The sequence below is a fragment of the Polyodon spathula genome, chromosome 37 (assembly GCF_017654505.1).
Source record: "Polyodon spathula isolate WHYD16114869_AA chromosome 37, ASM1765450v1, whole genome shotgun sequence".
Classification (NCBI taxonomy): Eukaryota; Metazoa; Chordata; class Actinopteri; order Acipenseriformes; family Polyodontidae; genus Polyodon; species Polyodon spathula.
This window is the reverse complement of record NC_054570.1, coordinates 5,112,582-5,137,581: the sequence shown is the minus strand read 5'-3', so window position 1 is coordinate 5,137,581 and position 25,000 is coordinate 5,112,582. Positions and strand designations below refer to the sequence as shown.

The 25,000-nt window shown below is 45.8% G+C and overlaps 1 protein-coding gene and 1 pseudogene across 1 annotated transcript; both read left to right on the top strand.

The window, feature by feature from the left end:
- Positions 1-25,000, top strand: part of LOC121304290 — a 194,609-nt pseudogene that overhangs the window by 49,016 nt on the left and 120,593 nt on the right.
- On the top strand, positions 20,633-21,745 carry LOC121304323. The gene is made up of 2 exons (XM_041235395.1): positions 20,633-21,326; positions 21,368-21,745. The coding sequence occupies exons 1-2, from the start codon at positions 20,707-20,709 to the stop codon at positions 21,609-21,611; spliced, it is 864 nt and encodes a 287-aa protein (XP_041091329.1). The 5' UTR covers positions 20,633-20,706; the 3' UTR covers positions 21,612-21,745.

Below are 25,000 nucleotides of genomic sequence, written 5' to 3'. Positions count from 1 at the left end.
CTTTATACCTCACTGGGGTTTGCAATGCTTACCTATACTTTACCATGTTATGCTTTATTACTAGGGCTGTCATTTTTTCGCCGTCTAAAAATAGATACTTCACGATATTTCTCAATTAAACATAATATGTATTAAAGCAGAAAAAACAGAGTTGCCGCATTCAAAATCGATCACTTCCTCTAGAGATAAATTGTAGAATATTTCGTTTTTTATTGTCCACCTTTTAAAGACATTCTATTTTCACTCAGCAGTGAATTATCAAGCAAAATAAAAACACAAATAAATGTTCCCTTCCTGTACTGGGCAGGGCAATTTTTAGCAGAAATATTTACCATCTTTGGTGCAGCTGGCATCCTTTTCAATGAAGTAATTTTAAAGAAACTGTGCAGCGCAAAGGGTTAATATCAACATAACCATGGCCACAATAATGCACAAAGATTACAGAAAGTAATTTTGAGAAAGTCAAAATGCCACCAAGACAATTCATCGAGTCAAGACCGTTCAACAGGAGTAACAATATATGTGTTGTAAATTAAACAAGATTGAGTATAAAGTCATTTTGGGTACAATTACCCAAGCTCAAGCCTTAGTCATTTTGTTTAATGTAAGGACTTGCAAATGTAAAGTTTTAATGTTTTGTGTTTGTTTCTTTCTGGGCCGCAGATCCCTTTTTACAATGGAGTAACTTGCCACCTGCAGCAGGCGCGTGTCCACGAACTGGGCGGGATGGTAGAGATAGCCATCTCCGGGGTGGGGCACACCCTTGCCAATCTCTGCAGGGGGAGAGGCCAGGGGGCTGAGAGGACACCCAGCACCCTTCACCGAAGGCACAGGGCTGGAGCTGGGCTGAAAGAACCTGCAAAAACACACACAAGAACAGCACCTTGAAAACAGCACTGTGCTGCAAGCTGAAACTTTAGGGAACTTTAAGAGGCCTGGAATTGGGCTACTCGGTTGTTTTGGTTCTAGTTTTGTTAAATGAAAAAGGTGCCGTTTGGGTTACTGAACGGCAGGTTGTTCTGACTGCTCATCCTATAAAATAAAGAATATATCAATCAACAAATGACATTTTTCTCAAACAACAGCAGTTATTTAAAGACTGGAGGAAACACTTTTAAAATACCCTACAAGTGAACGAGTTTTGACCCTTGCTGTGATCACCCTGAAGGCAGGGCTCCTGTGAGCCCCTCACTCACCAGTAGGGCTGTGCAGACGGGGGGCAGGCAGTGCTGGAGTGGAGAGGCATGGACGAGGCTGCACAGGGAGACTGGACCTGGGTATGAGCTGGGCTCTGGGGTGCCTGCTGGGCCTGGTACTGAACAGACAAGCACAGCGATCAGAGACACAACCAGGGCTGGACCAGAACCACATTCTCAATTACTCGATTAGCGGCTACAAATGAGTGCGATTATCATTAATTGCGGCTTTCTCCCTAGTTAGTGGTTCGTTCTCTAAAACACTCTTTTTAGTTTCGATATTTTTTTTTTCTAAAATAAAGCTTTTTTTTTTTGTGGACAAATCAGATGTACAGCTAGAGAAAGCAGGAAAAAGTTCTGTCTGTCTGCACTGTTATATTTTCCAAGCCAGCATTCAATTCACATTATTTTATTGCTATATTATATTAAATGTCTTCATATACATCTCCTCACCGTGCTTTGCTGGTGCTGCTTGTCACTCCTCTGAAACCTGCCTTGCTGTGCAGGGTGCCTCCCTGGGGGTGCAGTGCCGCAGATCTCCAGCAGAGGCGCTGCTGCGCTGCAGTGAGGGGAGTCCCGCTGGCTGGAGGTGCTTGAACAATCGGTGACATCACTCCTAACATCCACGCCGCTGTCTGCCTGACTCACCTGCGGGGGCGCACCAGAGCTCCCCACATTAACAGAGTTATACATTTCCTTAAAATGGGACGTTCCAAATCTATATTCAAAAATACGCTAAATCTGTAATATCAGAAGTAACAAGAAAGACAAAAAAAAAAACGAAAAACGAACTGCAACATCTCTCTCTTATCATTTACCAGCTTCTAGTGCACTCCAAAGCATACAGTTTCATATATACACCTCCAGCTGTAAATCACTCTCAATTTTGCGTGCAGCTTCGTAGCCAATTTCAAATTGCGTGCTACAGCAGATTTTGAGAAGCCACACTTCTCTGCTACCAGTGCCTGCTACGAACGCGATGCGTGCGCGCGATGTGTTCCTGTGCGTCCCAAAGCCATAGAAATTGTGACAATTGTCATTAAGTGGCGTTAAGAGACGGGATTGGTTCCTGTGAACATGCTGTTAATAACAGGAAGTCGTCTTCATTAGGGTTGCTAATAACTGGCATCTACTGTACATGCAAATGAATGCAGTTTGTGTGCATCAAGGTTGTCTCACCTCGGAGCTGTCTTCAAACAGGTCCACAGGTCTGAGCCACTGGTCCGCAGCAGAAGGCACTCTCAAGGAATCTTTACAAAAAGAAGCAACAACCCAGGGCTACTGTTAACATACACTGAGTTACAATGTATGTGAACATCCTCCACAATGTATGTGAACACACCCACATATTATAGATCTCTCAGTAGAAGCTCGCTTTGCAAACCGCTACAGTGACACGCAGAAAGGCAGCTGGATGGACAGACAGCCTCCGTATACCTGCGATTGTCATACTTTCAATAACTTGGGCTAAAAGAGAGTCCTTCGCAAGCTTCCCCACAATCAGAGAAGCAACCAGAAGAAATGAATTATTATACCTGAACGAATGCTTTCTGCGTTTTGGCTGGTTCCACAGACCCTGAGTAGCTTTAATCTTGGACTACCTGATCTTAAGTAAGCAGTCCAAGACTAGTGTGTTTAAACACAAAAACTATATGTAGTTGGGCTCAGTCATTGCCTAGCTTCACTCGATTTCAATGTAATCATTGGATCAGAATCAACATTGGATAGTCATAAAGTACCATGATCTGTAATCGGCCTCTCGCTGTCATAATCACAGATTATTATTATTAGGTAGTACAGGCGCTGATGCGACAGCTTTTATAATCCTGATCACAGGGGAGGGCACTGAGCGTTCGTACCTGTGTTTGAGCTTTTCCAGTGACTGGTCCCTAAGCTGTCACTGCTGAGCTGTGATAGATCGAGGCTCTCTTCGGACTTGCTGTGCATCCCCGGAGCAGCAGAACGCAGAGTGCGCAGTGCTTTCTGAGGACAAGGGAAGATTAAAATGTACACTGTGATAAACTCACCTCTACGCTGGGTAGTTGCTGTAATTTTTACCAGGTTTTTATTGCAAGCGTTGCACTGACATGTGCTGGACATACCATTAGAAAAGTGAAAGCATATCAAAGTACAATAAATCAGAATGAAAGCATGGTGAAGCGTAGGTCCACAGTGTAAAATCCAGGTAACAGAAAACATGGAAAACCACGGGAAAAGCATGAAGAAATTAAATACTGCTGTGCAAACTTTTATAAGGGTAGTCTCTCTGTATTGTACTGTACTGTGCACAGGGCTTTGCTCGCATGACCACACTATATAACACTATGAAACCTGGCAGAACTACAGCAGCTCACCATATAGAGTTCGAATATTGTTATAACTTTGGTCATATTTCAGTGATGCCACTAAATAAGCTCACAGACGTTTGAAACCTGCCAGCATGCATTCCAGTACTCTGCTGTGCTTCGCTGGTTGGAATGACAACACTATATAACACATCCTAACTGTTGTATCACAGTATCTAAATATTGACCGGAGTTCAGGATTATAATGACAAGGTGTTGCCCTGAGTCTTACACAGGTGACACAGTGAGCAGTAACAGGATCCCTGAAGGTTGCTTTCTTAAACCCAGGGGGTTTCCACTGGAAGGGGAAGGCTGCACTCAATATCTGTTCTCTTAACCCTATGCTGAAGTGTTTTCACTGCTGACTGCTGAGTGATGTCAGAGGGCAAGAGTTCTTTGACTAGGTGTGGTCACGTGACACTGCATTAGCCAATAGGGTTGGCTGGTTTCCATGGCAATGGTTAGTAATACTGTAGGTCACAGCACAGTGTGGTGCTCACCAGCAGGTCCTCGTTCTTCAGGCTCCTGTCTCTCCCTCTGCAGTCAGGCAGCGGACTGAACCCTCTGCTTCTCTCGCTTCTGTAGTTGCTGAATTCACCATCACAGTCTAAAAACCACAAGAAATCTATTCATTGTTTAACTGTGGTAGGGAGGCAATGTGCCTACACTGCTGTGCAAAAGTCTTAGACGTTTTTAAGACATTTTGAGAGGGGGAGGGGGTTATACTACCATAGAATCAACCTGCTTTAACACTGCCATAGAAATAACCTGCTTTAATACTAATAGAATCAAGCTGCTTTAATACTGCCATTGCATCAACCAGCTTTAATACTGCCATAGAATCAACCAGCTTTAATACTGCCATAGAATCAACCTGCTTTAATACTGCCATAGAATCAACCTGCTTTAATACTAATAGAATCAACCTGCTTTAATACTGCCATAGAATCAACCAGCTTTAATACTGCCATAGAATCAACCAGCTTTAATACTGCCATAGAATCAACCTGCTTTAATACTGCCATAGAATCAACCTGCTTTAATACTGCCATAGAATCAACCAGCTTTAATACTGCCATAGAATCAACCTGCTTTAATACTGCCATAGAATCAACCAGCTTTAATACTGCCATAGAATCAACCTGCTTTAATACAGCCATAGCATCAACCAGCTTTAATACTGCCATAGAATCAACCCGGGCCATCTACAGAACATCATGTCACGTATACATTTTAAATGAAATTTTAAAAAAAACACGTTTGGATTGGGCATCCCCATCCGGTTGAGAACCACTGTGTAAATGTGATGGATTAGCTACTACAACACTTCAGATTAGCTGCTCATGTATAGTTTACTGTGAGTTGTTTGGATCACACGTTGCTGAATAGTCTTGATCAATGTGAATTAAAGATTGCTAAATGACAGGCTTGGCTGCTTCTCAACCCAAAATAAGCTGTATTAATAACAGTCAAAGCTACTGGAAAACACTAGTGGAGGCTTTGAATAAACTGCTGATGCTCCTAACATCGATATATATTAACTCCAGAATGTGTCTAAGACTTTTTCACAGCAGTGAAAATATGGACTGGAGAGGAGGTCCATAGTGGGAAGAACTATAGTTGCCAACAAGAGTCAAGTATAATTCCTGAAGCTGCAGGCTGAGATCCTTGTCCGCTGGAGGTAATTATAGTTATTCTAGCGGGGCCTTCATTTTCCCACTGTGTGCCGGGGTCTGCAGTCCATATTTGTTTTATGAATCAGTCAAGAAAGTTTTGAAGTCCATAGTGCAGAGTTATTAAAGTTTTATTTTGGAGTTTGTTGAGGGATCTATTTTTGGTCATGTGATCAGGTTTTAACCAATCACATGCCAGGACTGTGCCAGCAGCAATCCGAGCATTCGGGCTGTTTCAGAATTCACTCGAAGCTCATTCTAGAGTTATTAATGCAAGAGTCTGGGAACCTGTAGTGAGTTTCCTGACCCGTCTGTAATTGGCACAGGAGGGGTTTGTCATGGTTTTAAACCCTTGAAATACTGTTCACTTGTGGGCTAACTAGCACTATTCTGCGGTGCTCTCAATACCTGGGCGATGTTTGTATTGTGGTTTATGGCACCCCTGCACCTCAGCGATGGCACGCTGAATGGCGGAGGGGTCCGAGTGCACCACCTGATCCAGTCGGTACACAGCGCTGGAGGTGGGTGGGATCGGAGCGCTCAGAACCGGGGAGCAATCTTCTACAGGCCTGTGAAAGGGGTGGGAGAGAAGGCTGTTACTCTGGGCTCTACATATAACAGTGCAACTTTCTGTCAGTCATTACATCCAGGTGACTCTCTCAAGCTCAGAAATGTAAAGCAACACTGGGACCAGCAGGTCTCAAATAACTCCAAGTACATCAAGAGTTTAAATGTTAACCTCTAACCCTCTCAGCGGATGTCAGAAACACCACTTAGCAAATGTTATTTGTTGTAGTTTAGACAATGTCTCAACTGAGATCTCAACTGAGGCCACGGGGTGATTTAAACTTGAGTTATAAAAAGTCCCCCCAGGTTTATGACTTAAATACTATAATAAGTGCCTTCATTTTATTAGCCAGTCGCCTAAGAGTGTCATATCTTTCTACTGTGGCAAAAGAGGCTGACTGAGGTCCTTACTACTGAAATCGGATTTGAATCAGACCTCTTTAACAACACTGGCTATCTTTTCACAGTTGCCCAGAACACCTTCTGCAAAGTGCAGTTTTGGTCTCTAAAAGAGTTGCTCTCAATATTACCTAGAGAGGGAATGCCCACGCAATACTGCGCTGCCATCAGTTGCAATTGAACATCAAACCCTGCTGGACAGTAATCTGTGTGTGATCTCCGCCCTCTCAAATGGAAGGACTTTCAAACTGGAAAACTGACGCAGCCCAAGGGATTTCAGCCACTTGTGTAAAGGTCTATAACATTCTTTTAAAATCATCCACACGCATTTGTCTAATTTTGTTAGTGAGTTTCTTTTATTCTGTACTGCCGTTTCTCACGTTTAAGGAGAAAATAGGAGAGACCGGTCGTCAGTAGGTAGACGTGGTGTCTTGTTACTTATTAAACGTCATGATCACTGTAATGCGGGCAAGATAATAGAAGCATTTCTTTTCTTGTGTTCAACGAGTCGTGTGATGTCATGAATTACACAGTTACAGATAAAGTCCCCGTTCAGCACCCAAAGATGAACTTGGATTAGCGAAAGAACCACAGTAGACTTAATCCCTCTGCAGCCTTCCTCGACAAGGTTTGATTCCCCTAGCGATCTCTGGGTAAGCCACCATCAGCAATGTTTGATTTTGCGCTATGCATCCCTCATAGCTGTGTAACTACGGCAACCCGTCATTGAACTGCACCAAACTTCAGAGACAGCCAAGCCCTTTGCCAACCTTCTAGACTGGTCTCTGTTTATTTACAACAGCCTGATTGATTGACAGGCTGTTCATTTTGATTGGTGTTGCAGCTGTCACTCTCTTACAAGCCCACATTCCCAGATCACATGCACAGTGCTTTTCTTATTGGCCCAAGAGAAACTTTATATTTGTATTTTGTATTTCACAACACCTAATTCAGGTAAGGAATGAATTTTGCAATATCCTCAACTTTATAAATGCAATATTTGGAAGTATACGCATGTGTAAACTGTAACATACCATGTACAGAGATCTGTGAATTGTACTGTACATATCCAGTCTTTCTGCTTATAGTTTATGCAATGTGTGAAAATAAGTTATTTGTAGGATTTTTTAATTTTCTTTTTCCTGTTATGTTAGTGCGCTACTAACAAATTTATTATACAGGCATAATAGACATGTCAAACACAGAGAGAATGTAATATAACTGAGGATAAGCTATGGATGCTGATTTTTCTTCATACTTCTAAATCTGAATTCTGGATGGACAAATAATGCAATAATTAAATGTAGAAAGAAGGGAATACATTTATATACTTTATATATATCCTTTATACTGTACATCTAGATATGTATGTGTGTATCTCTCTCTCTCTCTCTCTCTCTCTCTCTCTCTATATATATATATGCTTACTGATCCTTCAGTAGGGGGTGATGCAACACACACATATATATATATATATATATATATATATATATATACACACACACACACACACACCACACACACACACACACACACAATGCTTGTATTGCTATGCAACCTGTTGACATTTTGACTGCAGTTGTGCCCTATTGTACCAAATTGGTTATTTTGAGCATAACTATAGGTTCATTAATGAAGGTTAAATTCTGAAAAAGAATCCACTTAGTTTGCCACAGGGTACTCCTAAAGGTAAAATATAATAAACTAAAAACATATTTATTTATAAATATTCTTAAACACTTTTTTGAGTATGAAAATGTAGGTGTGTGATCTGGCAAGGGACTGGAAATAAAAAAATTATACACACACACACACACACACACACACAGAGATGGTCTCAAATACGTTTTTATAGTGCTTTAAACGACTGCGGTAAAAACGGTCATTCAAAGCTTGGCTGTGGGACGACATCTATGACATGACACAACAAAAACACTCGGCTATAAACAGGTTAATGGAAAAGGTGTATTTGGGGTCGATGCCAGCTTTTATCATACAGCTTCTACACACTGTTTGAATGTATTTACAATGTATAAACTTGTTTGCCGTTTTGTTTTGTTTTTTTAATAAAATTAGTCACTGACCTTCACTGGTTGGAACAAAGTTCTGCTGTGGAGTGGAAACACGACGGTCCAGGCCCTTGTTTCAACCAGGTGATTAGCCACTACACTGAACTCCTGGTACACCATTGGTGCTGCTAGGTTTCTGTCTGCAGAGCTGTGAATGTGCACACTAAGCTGAACGTGTTGACCAACAACATAGAGCAACCAAATCGGTCGACAAAATCATACGAGTGAACTTGTCAGGGTCCCGGTCTGAGTTTACTGTCTGACAGCCATGTTGGTAAGCTGGCTCAGTCCCCTATTTACTGGTTACATCAGAAGACATTTTTAGTTTTTCTTAATCAACGGAGATCTGAGAAAACATCTCATTGATTGTTGGGTTAGGTATAGTGTTTCCAGTTCTTAAAACTTTCTTACAGTGACATTGATGCTCATGGGACTACTATAGTACCTTAACAGAACTGTGGTTTCCAGTGTAAATCATATTCTTTTTCATGATAAACAGGGTCAAGTCTGGTCAGTGCATCTCCTTGAGATTGTGATCTGCTCTGATCTCAGCAGCAAGGTCCATCCGCTCAGATCGCACGAAGATTAACCCAGAGATAACAGGTCAGCCCATCTCATTGAGAGTGACCCACTCAGATCTCAAGATTAACCAAGAGACAGCAGGGTCCAGCCTGGTTTCCTCTTGCCTCCCAATTCATTTCCCATGTTACAGCCAAGACGACCTCATCTCCTGAGGCCCACGGTGAAGGGCTGGGGTGGTAGTTCTATAACTTGCATCCTTGAAAGGAAGTCCACTCTAACAAGATCAGTTTACGATATTTTATAACTTTCAATTATTGCACTTTTAACCATAGCGTGCACTCTGGCAGAGAATATTTTGAGCACTTCCACCAGTCTGTATGAAGAAGATATCCTTATTTTCCATGGTCCGTGTACAGCAAGGTTTTCCCATTATGGACACACTAAGCTGGTAACCACCGGTCAAACTGAATGATCTCTACCAAGACGAGTATTACATTCTGCCTCAATTAAAACCAATCTAAAAACATAGGTGTTCACATTGTTGTTTATATAATAGGAAGTGTGTTTTGTAAGGCAATTTATTTTTGTGTTCAAGTTAGTTATTCAAAACTCTTAATACAGTCACACCAAAAAGCATTGGCACCGTACGCTTATTACATCATAATTCAAGAGATTAAGGACAAGCATTTAATAACCCTAAACACTTTTTAATAAAACAAAAATACAATTTCTAGTAATAACAAATTATCTATCAAAAAACAAATGTATTTTTTAACTATTCGCTCACGACAAAAGCACTGGCACCTGTTTCACTATTTCGTGTGTCCTCCTTTTTGCTTTTATTAGTTTTCAGACGTTTATGCTCGTTCTTAACCAGGATGTTGCATCTCGTTGGTTTAATCTTGGCCCATTCTGTTTTGCCTATTTCCTTCAGCTCAGACAGACTGGAAACACAGTGCTTGGCTGCAGCTTTTTTCAGATCAATCCAAAGCATTTCTATCGGATTGAGATCTGGTGATGGTGAAGGCCACTCCAGAACTTATCTTCGACTTCTTCAAGAATTCCAGAGTTGACTTAGCTGTACGCTTTGGGTTATTGCTGTGTTGGAAAATAAACTGTCTGCCAATTATCCTGGTGGTATATCAATGTACTTTGTAAAATGTTTTGACACAATAACTTGATATTTAATCACGTCTCCATTCCCTGACTTGTGAATACACCCCCATATCAGGATGGAACCATCTCCATATTTAACTAAAGTACAAGGGTTCTTCATGAAGGATTTCCCTTTTTTTTCGCCAAACATGTGGTGCACTTTTTTTGCAGCAAAAAAAGGAAATACATTAGGAAAGAGAACCACACAATCAGCCTAATATTTATTTAGTTATAAAATGAATGCTGAATAAGATGTCTGTCATGAAGTGCCAGCGCAGATACTGTATCAAAAGGGAGACAAACTGGTTAGACTGAAGTTGTTTACAGTTGGAACACCTGCACTGTATTTACTGTAGAAATATTGCATGAATCACTATTATAGGGAATTGATGGACATGCTGTAGGAGCACTATATCTGAGGCACGTTCTAACCAAGAGCCTTATAGCAATGGAGCACTGTATATATAAACACACAGAGTATGAAACCAAAACAAGAGAAGGCTCGGATCATAGTAAATAAATCTCATTCAGAATCAGGTTAGCCATTAAAACAAAACAAAAACTTTTATTTATTGTTAACTATTTTTCAATAAGACACTTCTGTTTATACATTACTGCCTGGACATGTAAAACTTTAGTGAATATGGGAATGCACGTTGGTGCGCGTGTGACTGGAATTCCCAGTCCCGTTTCACAAATCTCCCAAACCACAATAACCCATATAAAAAAAAGACGACACTCTACTTTCTCTATGCATTGCCACTCCCCACCCCTTGAACTTCTTGTATTTTGAGGGATGTATGTTTTTGTGGGTATGTGTATGCATGACACAAATTGAAAAGTTTCTCCTGTTAATCCTCTGAATCCCAAACTAAAACATGCTCTAAAACAGACATTGTGATGTCCGTGTTCTCAGCTATGCGGGTCCCTGTTTAAGCTCAGGGTTCATGAATCTTTAGAAACGCTATGCTGCTGCTCACTTAACTCTTCTCCATGTTTGACAGGGCGTGAGGGATTTCAAGAGTTTGGCAGAGAAGGAGAGAGCACATGGCAATGCCCTCCTCCCACATGCCCCTCGCACACCTCCCCTGACACTGCAGCATCTCGGTGGCGTAAGATGGAAACAGAGGGAGGGTAGAGGTTGTATGTGTGTGTGAGAGCATTGTAGATCATTGGGAACATTATTACTTTCTCAAACCTGGTATTTAAAAGACACCAAGTCCTGGAATTGGATTCAGGCCTAGTCCTTAAGTTCCTTAAATCAAAGGTTTAAAAACATCCTGGTTATGAAATTTCAAGAGAAAAAGACCAAAGACCAATCTCAGGCCAACAATGACAATTATAAAAAACATACACCTTGACTATGGACCACAAAGGACCTTTCATCAGAAGATGACAAATTTGGATCAGTAAATCAGAATGCTAACCACTGGAGCTTGGTGTTTCAAAATACCAGACTTCTCTACACTGACTCTCTCTCTCAATCAAATGCACATTCCCATTAAAAAGTCACATGACTGCAACACAACACAGATGGGGAGGAGTGGGGGGGGTGGGAATGTGACTGCGATGGATACAGCTTACTTTTTATTCTTGGGCGACGGCCAGTTGCGCTTGTCGCCGCGGTTACCGCTGCCATTGCCGGGGCACCCAGCTGTTCCCCTGGCCGCTCTGCCACCCCCTCCCCCCGGGTTAGGTTTCCGGTTCTGCCGCTCCATGCCGGGCCTCTGGCTCGAGAAACTGCGCTTGGCTGCTGCTGCTGCCGCTTCTTTGGAGAGCTCTGCGTTTCCTCTGGGTCCACCCCCTCCTCCCTGATGGTAAAGCCTGCCGCCACCCCCACACGGCCCTTCTCTCTCCCGCCGATCAGCAAAGTCGCTGCTTTCAGAAGCCGTTTCCCATTCCTCGTTGGCCTGGTCCGAGTTCTGGTTGGACAGGTCTGGGGATTTAGTTCCGACAGGGCTGCGTAGAGCCTCCTTGGGCATGTGATGCTGCTGGTAATGCTGATGCGGTGCACGGTAATGGTTGTGGCTGCTGTGGTTATTATGAACGTTATTATTATTGGCAGTAACGAAAGAGGCAGCCGTGACCCCACTCACGCCTCCCATTTCATTCTCCTGCAAGTTGGCCGGCACTGAATGGTGGATCGGGGGTGTTTGTGGAGGCTGCTGCCCGCCGGCATCACGCTGCTCCCCGTTCATGCGCGCCGCGTTCTCCCGCTCCTGTTTCAGGCGGCGAAAGCGGGGGGGCTTGTCCTGTTGGTGCTGGGACCTGCCATGGCGTCTCCTGCGCGGTGGCCTTTCGAAAGGTCGAGTTGGGGGAAACCTGGAGCCTTCCACGTGAGGGTGGGAGGGGGGTCGAGCGGTTAGAGGGATTGCCGACGGATCGGAATTGGGATTCGTGTTTGGAGGCTGCTGCTGCGTTGTTGATAGCGTTTGCTCGCTTTTCTCCAACGTCTTTTTATCAGCCTTGTTTTCTTTTGAAGCCTGCGCTGTTGCTTGCTGCAGATTAGAAGCAGGAGGAGGAGGAGGAGGAGGGTGTTGATGCTGCTTCCTAGCAGCAGAGGAGGAAGAGGTTGCAGATTTGGGACCTTGCCCCCAAGCGCTATTCGAGGAAGCAGAAGGGGGCTGTCTGCTGCCTGGCCCGCCTCTGTACAATCCCCCTCTCCCTCTACGGGACGGCACTCCCCTGGGGGTGAAGATCCTGCCCCCTGGTCCTCTTGAACTCTGTGCGCTTGGCTGCGAGGTGGCGTGTCGATTCGGCACCTGGCTTTCGCGTGTCGGCTGTTGGCTGGCACTGCCAGTTCTGGTAGTCTTGCGTTCCTCCTTGTCGGAATGCGCCACGTCACTGGCTGCACTTTCAGAGCCGGTCTCAGAGCCCCTCTGCCGTCGGCGCTTGGGCACCTCCTCGTACTCCGAGCCCTCGCTTCTGGTCTCGCTGTGGTTACGGGCCCTGAACCCCGAGCTGGAAGAGTGATGAGGATGAGCTAGTCGGCCCCGTCCTCCACTTTCTCCTCTGTAGGAGTCTTGGTGGTAACCCCCACTCCCTCCTCTGTACTCTCGGCTGCCCCTGCCCCCAGCCCTACCTCGGCTGCCTCCATAGGTGCCCCGGAAACCTCTGCCTCGGCCATAGAATTCCCCGCTGCCTCTCCCCCTGCTGCCTCGGCTGCCTTTGGCAGAGCTGGAATAGCCTCCCCTGTCGTAAGAGCGCTCCCTCTCTCTGTCCCGCTCTCGGCGGGTCACAGAAGCAAAACCCCCCTCTCCATCATTTACAGATTTCCCCGGGCGGTCTTTGACCACACTGCTGTTTTTAGTTATCTGATGATCCCTATCTTTGGAAGACGGAGCGTTACTTGTAGTAGCAGCAGTGGTAGTGGAACTGGTAGTAGAAGCAGATGCAGTGGTGGAAGAATCAGGGGCTGCAGATTTAGGCTGCGAAGAGGCTTGCTCCTGTTGCTGCTCGTCCTTCTCTTTCAAAGCCGCTTTCTCCTCGAATGCTGCCTCTCCCCCTTCCCCCCTCTTCATTTCTTTCACAATGGGACGCTTGATTGGCCCTGCGCGCTTGCTGCCATGGCTGTGAAGGTGCTTATCTCCTCCAGAGGTTACGGTGGGCCGAGTTTCCTCGACTCCACTACTCCCACCACCTCCTCCCCCCCCTAGGCCTCTCCTGCTGCTGTTGGTCGAGGTGCCAGGCCGCGGGCCCCAGTGGGTCTCAGTTTTATGCTCGCGGGCGCGCTGTGGCTTGTGGGCGTGTGACTGATGGGAGGAGGTGGCGCCCGCAGCACCTTTATCAGACCTCCTGCCTTCTAGTTCCTCTGGTTGCCTGGAAGCAGCACTGGCCTCGTCCCGGGAAGAGGATGAAGAAGAGTCCGCTTTCTTTCCTGCCGCAGTTTCGCGACCACTCTCGGGCTTTCGGACCTCTGTGTTTTTTTCCTTCGAAGAGGAAGCAGCAGCAGCAGAAGACACACCAGCACAGGATGCTGGTGACGTTAAAGTTGCAGATGAGGATAATGAAGTAGTGCACTGAGGAGGGACTGCAGCCGATTGCTGTGGATGCTGCTGAATTATAATCTGCTGCTGCTGAACTTGATGTTGATCTGGGATCAAATCCAGAATACGTCCACCAGCGCTGCTTCTGACATTCTCAGAGCTCTGCGGGAGCGTCACCGTACCCCAGAGGTTCGGCTGCGTGTTCCCCACCCTGGAACCTTCATCGTGGGAGTAGCGGTGCACCCTCTGAGGGCCTCTCCCTCCACCCCCGTTTTCGGGGAAAGGCTGGTAGCTGCGCCCCCCCAGGTAGGACTGGTGGTGGGGGTGCGGGGGGTGTTGGTGGCGATGGGGGTGTGGGTGCTGGGCAGTACCAATGTTAGGAGGAGGGCCAGCAGCCGGAGGCTGGGGAGGCATGCCCCCATCGCGAAGGCTGACTGGAGGCGTGTCACTCCTGAAAGAAATGAAAAGAAATAAGAACTTGATTTTGAACTGCTGATGCTGTTACTATAGTTGCTAGAGCGGAGAGCAGATCAGACATTTCCAGACCGCTCTTTCACACCACAGAACTACCGAGCAGAGTTTTATTTTTCTTAAATACATGTTTGGAAATGGAGTTTGCACAACTTTTTTTTTTTTTTTTTAAACTTGGTATTTCCTGACACTCACTCTTTAAAATTTTACATTTTTTTTCAGTACCAATTAATGATAAAAGTGTCTTCAAAATTGAGTTATATAACTTCAACTTCTATGCGATTATAAATGTGGAAGATTCAATAGTATTCCTTTGTAAATGTGCATTAAATCTTTTCATCTTCAATTGGCACCACATGGAGGGGGGCTATTTTGTTGTTATTTTTTTTTAAACCATGTATGCAGAACGAAGCGTGGCTATTTTGTCTGAGCGTGAATCGCAAGCAGTGGAGTAGAATGGAAGAAACCAGAGCAGAGGATATTATGAGCGGTGAACAGAATTCTGTCACCGCTCACATTCTCTGGTCTCCACAGAGCCTGGCTCCCTTCCCTAGATCCTGCTCCCATCTGCCAATTTACACTGTTGCTTTACAAAAAGTGAAGCTGCAGTTCTCACTAGACTAACTACACACAAAAGGTTGAATAGCCCTTATTGGTCCGCTTGAGGCGGAATGACCTTGTTACACACAACAACAATGAACGAGGTGTTTAATGCAACTGAAATCATCATTTGAATAATTTATTCTTACCTGAGCCCCTTGTCATCATCCTCAAGTCTCAGAGGGGACCCCAGGGGACGGCACTCACTCGGCCCACCAAACACATCAGCCCCCCAGGCCAATTTTGGGTCCATGGGGGGAGTCACACGCTCCCGCAGCATAGAGGGGTGTCTGTCAAAGGGTTCGGATCCAGAGCCACCACTATCCGAACGTTCTCGACCCATCAGACCTGGAGAGAGAAGTGGAAGAGACTTTATAAAACACAAATCAACCATTTACTTAACAGTGAAACAAAGACGCGCGCCTCTTTATCAGAACTAGCCCTTACTGATGTTCTTCTAAACAGCTGCAACAAATCTGCTATATCTTGGTAAATAATTTTTAATAAAAATGATTAGATTTTGTTGCTTGAAAAAGTTGCCAGAAAATGTAGCCTGAAGGCTGTAAGTGCTAAGGGAACTTTGGGGAGTTCAAGATTAGCGCCAAGGATCTGTGAAACCAGTCGACAGCAACATAGTGGAGTGCTTTTACAAACTTATTTAAATGAAACTTTTTTTGTTGTTCTTTTTTTTCATTGCTCCGCTCCCTACCAGAGGGGTGCATGTTGCCTGGAAAATAGTCCATGGGAGGCGGGCGTCCCTGCATCATTCGGGGGTCCATGAAGGGCGGGATCATCACCCAGCGCGGGTCGAAGTTCATGTGCGCCATGGGCGGGGGTCTGCCCATTGATCCCGCGGGGTACATGGGCTGTTTGGGGGCTCCCTGTGAGGGCGCAGGGAGAGCCATGCCTGCCCCGGGACCCCCCTGCTGCGGTGCACTCTGAGGGGGCTGGGATGGGAGTGGAGGAGGAAGCTGGTTCTGTGCCACCTGGCTGTGCTGCTGCCACTGTTGTTGCTGTTTGAAGAGCTGCTCCTGAAAAACAAAAGAATAAATGAACAGATTCAGTAACACAGTGCTCACCACTTACTACTGACAGGGTTTCAACATTCGCTTTGCTAGCGTCCCACAACTGACATTCTTATGACTTGTACTTAAAAGTACACACATTATTTGTGTTGAAATCCAACTTAGTAGTTAGGCAAATTTAGCAGCATGCATATTTCAGCAGTGGAAAAGAACCAGACTTCAGTCTAACATCTCCCACAGCACAGTAAATAGAATACAGTATGTAGAGTAATTTAACAAACCCAATACAGTCAAATACTATTTTCCAACAAAAAATCCCCCAAAAATATTTGCAACATGAATTGTGGCATGTGCAGGTTACAGCAAAGCAACCTCTTGTTTTCTGTATGAACCCAAGAAATCCCCCGGAACAGTCCAACGATGGAAACTTGCCTGCTGCTGCCTCTGGAATCGCGGTGGCAAGGACTTCTGATATTTGGAGTAGCCCTGCGTCGAGACTGGCTGCCGAGCCTGTGACATCGCCTCGACCTTGGAACCTTCCACGCTCCTGGGGACACCCGGCTCCTCCTTCATTATCTCCGCAGGCTCTGGCGGGACAGGGGGGGGCGGCTGCGATTCGGCTGGAATGAGGGGAGAGACTCAGGTCACCTGATTCACTAAGCAAACAGACTAAAAAAAAAATCTGTCATTTTAAAGAAACAAAAACACTGGAAATACAGCCACAGAAACACCAAACCTAATAAATACAGAATCATATCAAGACCTGCACATTTTATCAGTGAAACATAGTTTTAGCCCCACTTACAAGGAGAGACTTTCAAAATTACAAAACAAATTACTTCTTAAATAATTAACAGGGATAAAAAGTACCAGGATTAGAGTCGAAGCTGCTGCTGCTGCTGCTGACCCTCTGCCTGTGATTAGCATTGACCCCTCCAGCAGGCTGCGTTTCCTCCCCCTCCTTCTCACTCTCCGAGGCCGGGGGGGCAGGGCTGGGGGTGCTGGCTGTGCTGCCTCCTTCCCCCGCCTCTTCACTCCCAGCACAGGACACCTTTTCAGGGCACTGTGCTGGCTGCTGCTTGTCCCCAAACTTCTCATCCAGCCTTTTCAGCTTCTCTGCGCAGGCGGCTCTGCGCTCCTCCTGCATGCGCCGCTCCTCCTCCTCCCTGCGACGGCGTGCCCTCTCCACGGCCACAGAGATCTCCGTGGAGGACTGCTTCCTACGCTGGCGCCAGGTCTCATCTTCATCCTCGCCCCCTGTGCCTGGAGCCCCCGCAGAGGGTGATGAACCCAGTGCCACCCCCGCTGTAGAGCCCCCTGAGGGGGGGAGAGAGGCCGTCACTGCCTGGCCGGGCAGAGGGACAGTGGTAGACATTGCTTGCGAAGCGGACCTCCCCTAAAATATAATAAACAGTACACTGTTTTTTTTCTTTAAAAAAAGGAAGTCATTTATAAGAGATGCCAAACAAAAAACTATTCTGGTGAAATTCAAATTAATACCTCCAAATTTTGCAGCGAGTTGAAGTGAAATAGATTTTGAATAAACAGAACGCAACTGTTTTAGTGTAGAGTTATACTGTGCCTCCAATCGTTTTCTTTCCTGAAATAGGATCCCAAAACACATTCACAAGAAAACCTCAACAATGCAGAACACTCAAACCCTATTTGGATTAGTTCAGTGACGAATTAATTTAATTAGAAAGGGAAATGGGCTAGCATTACACAACTGATCAATCCAGAAACCACGCTTCTGAAAACAGAATTTTTAAATCGTGTCCCATGATCACATGACCCCATGCAAATGCTTCTACGTTTAGTTTTACCCATGGCATCGCAAGACCCACTCTGACTCATTTTACAACGATGAAGGCGTCACCTCAGTTCGTGACCCGAGTTTGTGGCGGTAGGAACAAATGTTTCTGCGTACCTGTGGTACGCCGTGTGTGGGCGGAGCTTGTCTGTAGTACCCGTGAGGCCCCTGGCCAGTCAGAGGGCCATGAGGGGGCGGAGACTGCTGCTCATGGGGAGGGGCTACGCCTGCCCTGCGACCCTGGTGGAAAAGGAAGAAAGTCAACAAGAGGTATGTCTGGTTTACTAACTACAACACCTTTAAAAAAGGCTTTAACTTTGACCTTGTTTTTGCTGTATCCAGTTGACAAGCACGACAACTGTTAACTTATTTTACTAAACACCATGTCTTCCTCATGTGTGGTAGAAGTTATCACAAGCAGGCCGATCCCCAAGTTGTTTGGTTTATTGTAACCCTACTCATGCTTCTAACATTGGTTCGTAGATTTTTTTTTTTTTAAACTCTTAAGTTTTCTGGTTTCCATATCAAACTGTACTGTTTTTATTACACAAGAGCAGCTGTTATTTACTTCATGCTTTCATCAAGACAGAGTAGTGGTGGGACCAATCAAGACCTAGCTTTGCTGCAATATGAGCCTTCACTGCTTTTCCAGGTAACGGGGCTTTCCTATTGGCCCCTCCTTGCGGCTCAGCATGGCAACTGTCTGGAACGGGCTGGGTGGGACAAGTCCATTCCTTCTCATTGATGTTGACTTTCTCCATCACTTCTGTTTTGAAGTCCCCAATCAGCCTCTTTCCTCCTTAGCCAGCTGCTACTTCTCTCTGCCTCCTCAGACACAGCCTTCACTGTACAGTGCAATAGTGCAATCCAATATCTCGGAGAAGCTGGGTCACACTCCACCCTCGCTGTTCCACCAATGGCTAACTCAACATACCGGAGCGTTGTGTGCCTCTTCCACGGAATCCTCCAACAGCACTGTTAGCTCCACCGGGCGAACAAGGCGTGCTGAGACTGACCGCAGGACAATGTCAGGTTTAAGGGTAGCTGTTGCAATCTCAGGAGAGAATACAAGGTGCTGGCAAACATATGCCTGCATTCTCCCATCTTAAGCAGCCTCCAATTTTCCCATGCGACTCTTAGTTCAAATAACCTTTCCTGTTGATTGCTCTCCTGGAATGTCGTTCTGCGTGTGCCAGCTACTGCCAAGATTGCTGTCGAGCTGTTGATCTTATTAGGCCATTCTTCCAGTGCTAATGCCAAGCATTGCAGCACCTGGTCATGATGCCAAGAGAAGGGACCCTTACACTGTTCCACATTCTCCCTGCCTAGCCTGTGACACTGCCTTGACACACCTCATCTTCTCCTGCTTTTGCACTTCAGTGACTACCAACTTTATACCAACTATAAAACACACTTATTTTTCATTGAAAAATTACTCTGTGAACAATGAGCTATGTTGTGCTTTTGGTCTTAAGTATCCCGATTCACTGACACACTCCCTAGGTTACCTGGTAGTCGCTGGCATGTCCTCTGTTTCCCCCACCTCCCCCCTGCCTTTGCTGTTGGGGTGCGGGGGTCTGCTCCCCTGTCTCGTCTCCCCAGGCAGGCTTGGTTTGGGGAGGCTCTTCGCATGGGGTGCCCCTGCGGCTGTTCCCCCCGCTGTCGGAGCTGCGAGAACTCTGCCGCTCCTGGGGCCGCGAGTCACGGCGCTCCCTGAGATGAAAATAAAAGGCACCAGGATGCAGCAGTGTAGCTAGTGCTGTAATTCAGAAGCCCATCACAGTCCCATATTAACCCCAATGAAGCTGTTCCTCACCAGTTTGCATTACTACTGTCTCCTTTCTCCTCCATCTCGTCCTCCCCCTCATCATCGCTGAATTTCAGCTTGGCTGAGTAATCGATCTCCTCGTGAGCACCTGTAGCACAAACAGAGAGCACCAGAGGGGTTAGAGTCTGTTTAATCCACAAAACAGTTTAACTATTGGAATCAGACTTTTTTTTAAAAGATAAAAATAAAAAAACAACATTATGAATGTTTGCAACCAAGTCATAAAACCCAAGCAGCACTTTTTAAAAATTAAATGACTGCCTCTTTTAGCCTAAATACTGAATACGGGACTAATACACTTGATGTATATTTCTAAAGTTAAAATAAATGCAAACAATTGATCTCAAAAAATGATCTAAAGGTTATAGTTTCCACCAAGGGTCCTTCCAAATTCAACTCCCATCCCCTTCTATAACAAGCCTGGTCTCCACACCTCTCCCCTTATAAAAGTTCCCTCTACTAAATGCAAATAAGTGTAATAAAGCATAGTAAAAGTAGGGTAAAGCACAGGTAAGCATTGTACAGAATAAAGAGGTATGGTAAAGCATATTAATAAATATTAAAAACCGAGGTAAACACATAGTACAAGAATGACTGATCCTGGAGCCACAATCCTGCAGGTTTTCTGGGTCTCTTTAAATCCTCAATGGCCAAAGACCTGGGAAACATGCTAGTGTTGACCAATTAAGAAAACAATTCGTCAAATTCGGTAATTGAGAACTCGGAATGAAAACCAGAAGACCCTGCCGCTCTCCAGGACCCGGACTGGCCACCCCTGGCATAGTATAACAATGGGAAAAGGATAGTAAACTTTTATAAGGGCCTTGCCTGCCCAGCCGTCATCCATTTCGTGGTCCAGCTCATCCAGTTCTTTCAGGTCGTCCTGTTTGAGGATGGAGGGACGCTTGACCGTCTCCGAGGCCCGCGAGGGATGCTGGGACTGCCTTGGACCTCCCCCTATTTCCGGCACACGAGCAAACCTGCAGGGGGTTGAGCACAGAGAGTCAGGACAGCATGCCAGCAGCTTCATACACAGACCAGGGAGGACAGTCAGGACAGCATGCCAGCAGCTTCATACACAGACCAGGGAGGAGAGTCAGGACAGCATGCCAACAGCTTCATACACAGACCAGGGAGGAGAGTCAGGACAGCATGCCAACAGCTTCATACACAGACCAGGGAGGAGAGTCAGGACAGCATGCCAACAGCTTCATACACAGACCAGGGAGGAGAGTCAGGACAGCATGCCAGCAGCTTCATAAACACACCAGGGGGGGAGAGTCAGGACAGCATGCCAGCGGCTTCATACACAGACCAGGGGGGAAGAGTCAGGACAGCATGCCAGCAGCTTCATACAGACAGGGGGGAGAGTCAGGACAGCATGCCAGCAGCTTCATACACAGACCAGGGAGGAGAGTCAGGACAGCATGCCAGCAGCTTCATGAACACACCAGGGGGGGAGAGTCAGGACAGCATGCCAGCGGCTTCATACAGACAGGGGGGAGAGTCAGGACAGCATGCCAGCAGCTTCATACACAGACCAGTGGGGAAGAGTCAGGACAGCATGCCAGCAGCTTCATACAGACAGGGGGGAGAGTCAGGACAGCATGCCAGCAGCTTCATACACAGACCAGTGGGGAAGAGTCAGGACAGCATGCCAGCAGCTTCATACACAGACCAGTGGGGAAGAGTCAGGACAGCATGCCAGCAGCTTCATACAGGGGGGGAGAGTCAGGACAGCATGCCAGCAGCTTCATACACAGACCAGTGGGGAAGAGTCAGGACAGCATGCCAGCAGCTTCATACAGACAGGGGGGAGAGTCAGGACAGCATGCCAGCAGCTTCATACACAGACCAGTGGGGAAGAGTCAGGACAGCATGCCAGCAGCTTCATACAGACAGGGGGGAGAGTCAGGACAGCATGCCAGCAGCTTCATACACAGACCAGGGTGGAGAACAAGCTAGGAACTTCACACACACACACTAACATGCCTCAACATCTACATATTGCTATTGGATCCTGCTATCAACACTAAATACACAGGTGAACAGTCATAACAACATGTCATCAGCTTTACACACACACACACACACACACACACACACACACACACACAAACAAACATCAGAGCACACTATCAACTGTATACACACAGCCCCAGTTTTACAAGGTGAACAGTTTCATATCGCAGGGCAGAATCCTGACCTGGGTGCTTCTCCCGGCTGGGGGTATCTGTAGGGTCCCTGGGGCCCATAAGGGGGAGGGAACGGCAAGTAGGGGGGGTACATCTGAAAAACAACCCAGCCAAAAAATTACAGCATGCACTAATAAAGCAAATATAAAATACATAAACAAATGAACGAATTCTAGAATCTTGAATGAATAAACCTGCTGCTACATGGTCCAGATAAGAACGAAAAACAGGTTTCAATTAAACCGCTGCTGATACACTGAAGATGAAAAAGCCTTTTGACCCCTTGTGTTCTAAATTACTGCGTTACAATTCGGCTCAGAGACCAGCCTGTTTTAAAAACTTGTTCTGCACCCACTATTTTCCATACATTGTACTATTAACAGAATAGTTCATGAGCATTCATAAAGTACCCCCTCTCCATCTCTATACATCTATAAATACAAACACTGACACACGTATGCAAACAAGACATTTATTTTACATTTTCAATATAAAAACGGACAAACAGCTATGGCCAAAAGTTTTGCATCACCCTACAGAATTAACTAATGTTGCTTCATAGAGTCGAATGAAACCTGCTGAATAATGTTACGTTAACATGTTGAATTACATACAGCTTTGTAGTTTTCTAGAGACTAGATATCACCCTCAGCAACGGCTGCATGCCTGAAGCAGAAACCAGCCTTGTTTGTTATTCAGGATCGAGGACACTTACGAAAGGAGGCATGATGCCTCGGTAGGCAGCGAACTGTGGCGGGACTCCATGCTGTGGTGGCAGAGGCAGTGCCAGGCCTGCAGTGGCAGCTGGGGTGGGTGCTGGGGGGTTGTTTCTGGAGTGGTGCTGTTGCTGCTCATGGCCTCTCTGCACAGGGACACCGGGCTGCCCACCCTCCACCACCGTCTCCCCTGCCACCCCAGCACACACCTCCCCCCCCTCTCCGGGCATGACCGAGCTCAGCGCACGACCACCACCCTCCCGCCAGCTCGTCGCGTCTGAGAGACAGAGAGGAGAGAGCGAGTCAGGGAACAACCAAGCCAACCCTGAAAATGGCACATCTTAAATATCATTATTTCAGAGACACTCCTGCTCCAGAGCCTTACAATATTATCAGCAATATAAACTGCGTGCACCTATATTAGAGGGTGCAGGTATGTGTAGAAATAAATCATCTCTCAGAGGAGCCAGCTTTTAAAACACACCTATTAGCTTCAAAACAGGTGGTTGCAGCGAATATAAAATTAAACAAGGTGTAGTTTTGTGTGTGTGTGTGTGTATTATATATATATATAAAATGTATTGAATGCCCTCGCTCTCACTCTGGGGGCGGAGGCTTGGTCCTGGCCCATACGACAGATCTGCAATGTCCTGTTCTCTGCCAGCTTTGTCCTGGTCTCCAGCAGCCTGCAGGGTGGGAAATTCCTCGCGAGAGAATGGCGACGGTTGGCTTGATCCCTTTCCACCTGTGACACACATACAGAAAGCACCGTGGTTTACAAGCAGCTCAGGAAACATAACACCATGACTAATGACTAAATATAACATTCGGACTGCCAGTATCATGAAAAAGCCACCAAACCCATCAAAAATTATGCTAGATGACATCCTTGGTAAAAGTCAGTTTATAAATCTCGGGACTCATTTGCTGGCAATGTTCTCATGTGAAATCCCATTTACTTGATGGCTGAATTTGATTCCCGACCTTGATGCACATAAGGACCGATCTGTGAAAGCGAGTTGTCCATATTACATGTGGGATGCAGCCTGAACAAGCCGCTGTAGCACATACCGACCTGAATAAGTCAGAGACTGACCCATAAGCAGTTGATTACATCTATGTATAAACGTAGTTGGACAGACAGGCACTGCCTCATATGCCCTGACTATAATGCTCACATTCACACCGCTATGAAGAGTTTTTGGTCAAGCAGCATGATACCCTGCGCCTGTATCAAGAAACCGTGACCAGGCAGACTCACCATCTCCTTGTGCTCCATGTATAACATTGGCCTGCGCCCAGGATTTTGCTACGCCTGCCGAAACTGAAGAAACCAGATTCTGAAGAGATGGGGAAAATAAATAAATGAACGTCACTGCACAAACAGATCCATTTCAACCTCACACAGTATGCTCACAGAAAATAAACCGTTCATGTTCACTGCAAATTGCTTTCCGATCCATTTCTTTTGCAATATGGATTCAATCAGTTTTAGAAAATGTAGACAAGTTTAGCTGATCCTACCAAAGGGTATCACCTTTAGGGAGAGAAATAGGACTCCTGTTGCATAGCAATTTGACCCATTCCAGGTTTCAACATGTGCTTGATTAGCCACAGCATATCAGCAACAAGCTCAGGTGCGTTTTATTAAAAATAAAAAAAAATCACAGTAAAAGCAAGAACGGCTCAAACTGCTGTTCAGCGGGAGTCTCAGTTCCATTCTTCTTGTATGCGGACCAGCACGGATACACACGCATTAGTTAATTTATTAAAAACCCAAAGACTTTAGGCCAGGTGCTCAGAAACCCTGGGCAAGACAAATCAAGGCTCTACTTTGTTTTTGTTTTTTTTTTTAAAAAGGGATGCATGGATGATGTAATGAATTTGCATCTCAGCCCAATGAACTGAATGGAAAGGCAGGGGATGGACACAAACCTGCCGACTGTATGGTTCACAGACAAATGTCTCGCCATTCAAATAAAGAACAAGCTCAGTAGTCGAGAGGTCAGTACATGTCCTCTGCTGATGTCGGTTGCATTTACTCATCAGCCACTAGGAGGAGATTCTTTACAAAGCCCTCCACAGACAGACGCTGACGGGAGAGCTGTGCGTTTACCTCGGGTGCCAGGGATGGGCTCGGCTGGTTCAATGCAGGCGTCTGTGAAGCCGCTGGCAGCTGCGATTCCTGCTGCTGTACTGACAATGCATCGGTACTACAGGGAGGAAGAGAGAGAGGTCAACCCCTGGTTAATGTGGAACTCAAGGTCCAGTCAGCACATGATTTACTCATTTACAGACAGGTTTAGATTAAGGGATTTTTTTTTCTGATTGATCAACGGACAATTGGAAGGTAGATCGCTGGTTGTTCACAACACAAAAAATATATATATCTATATACACACACAATGGAGGATACACAAATTGAATTAATATGCAAAAGTAC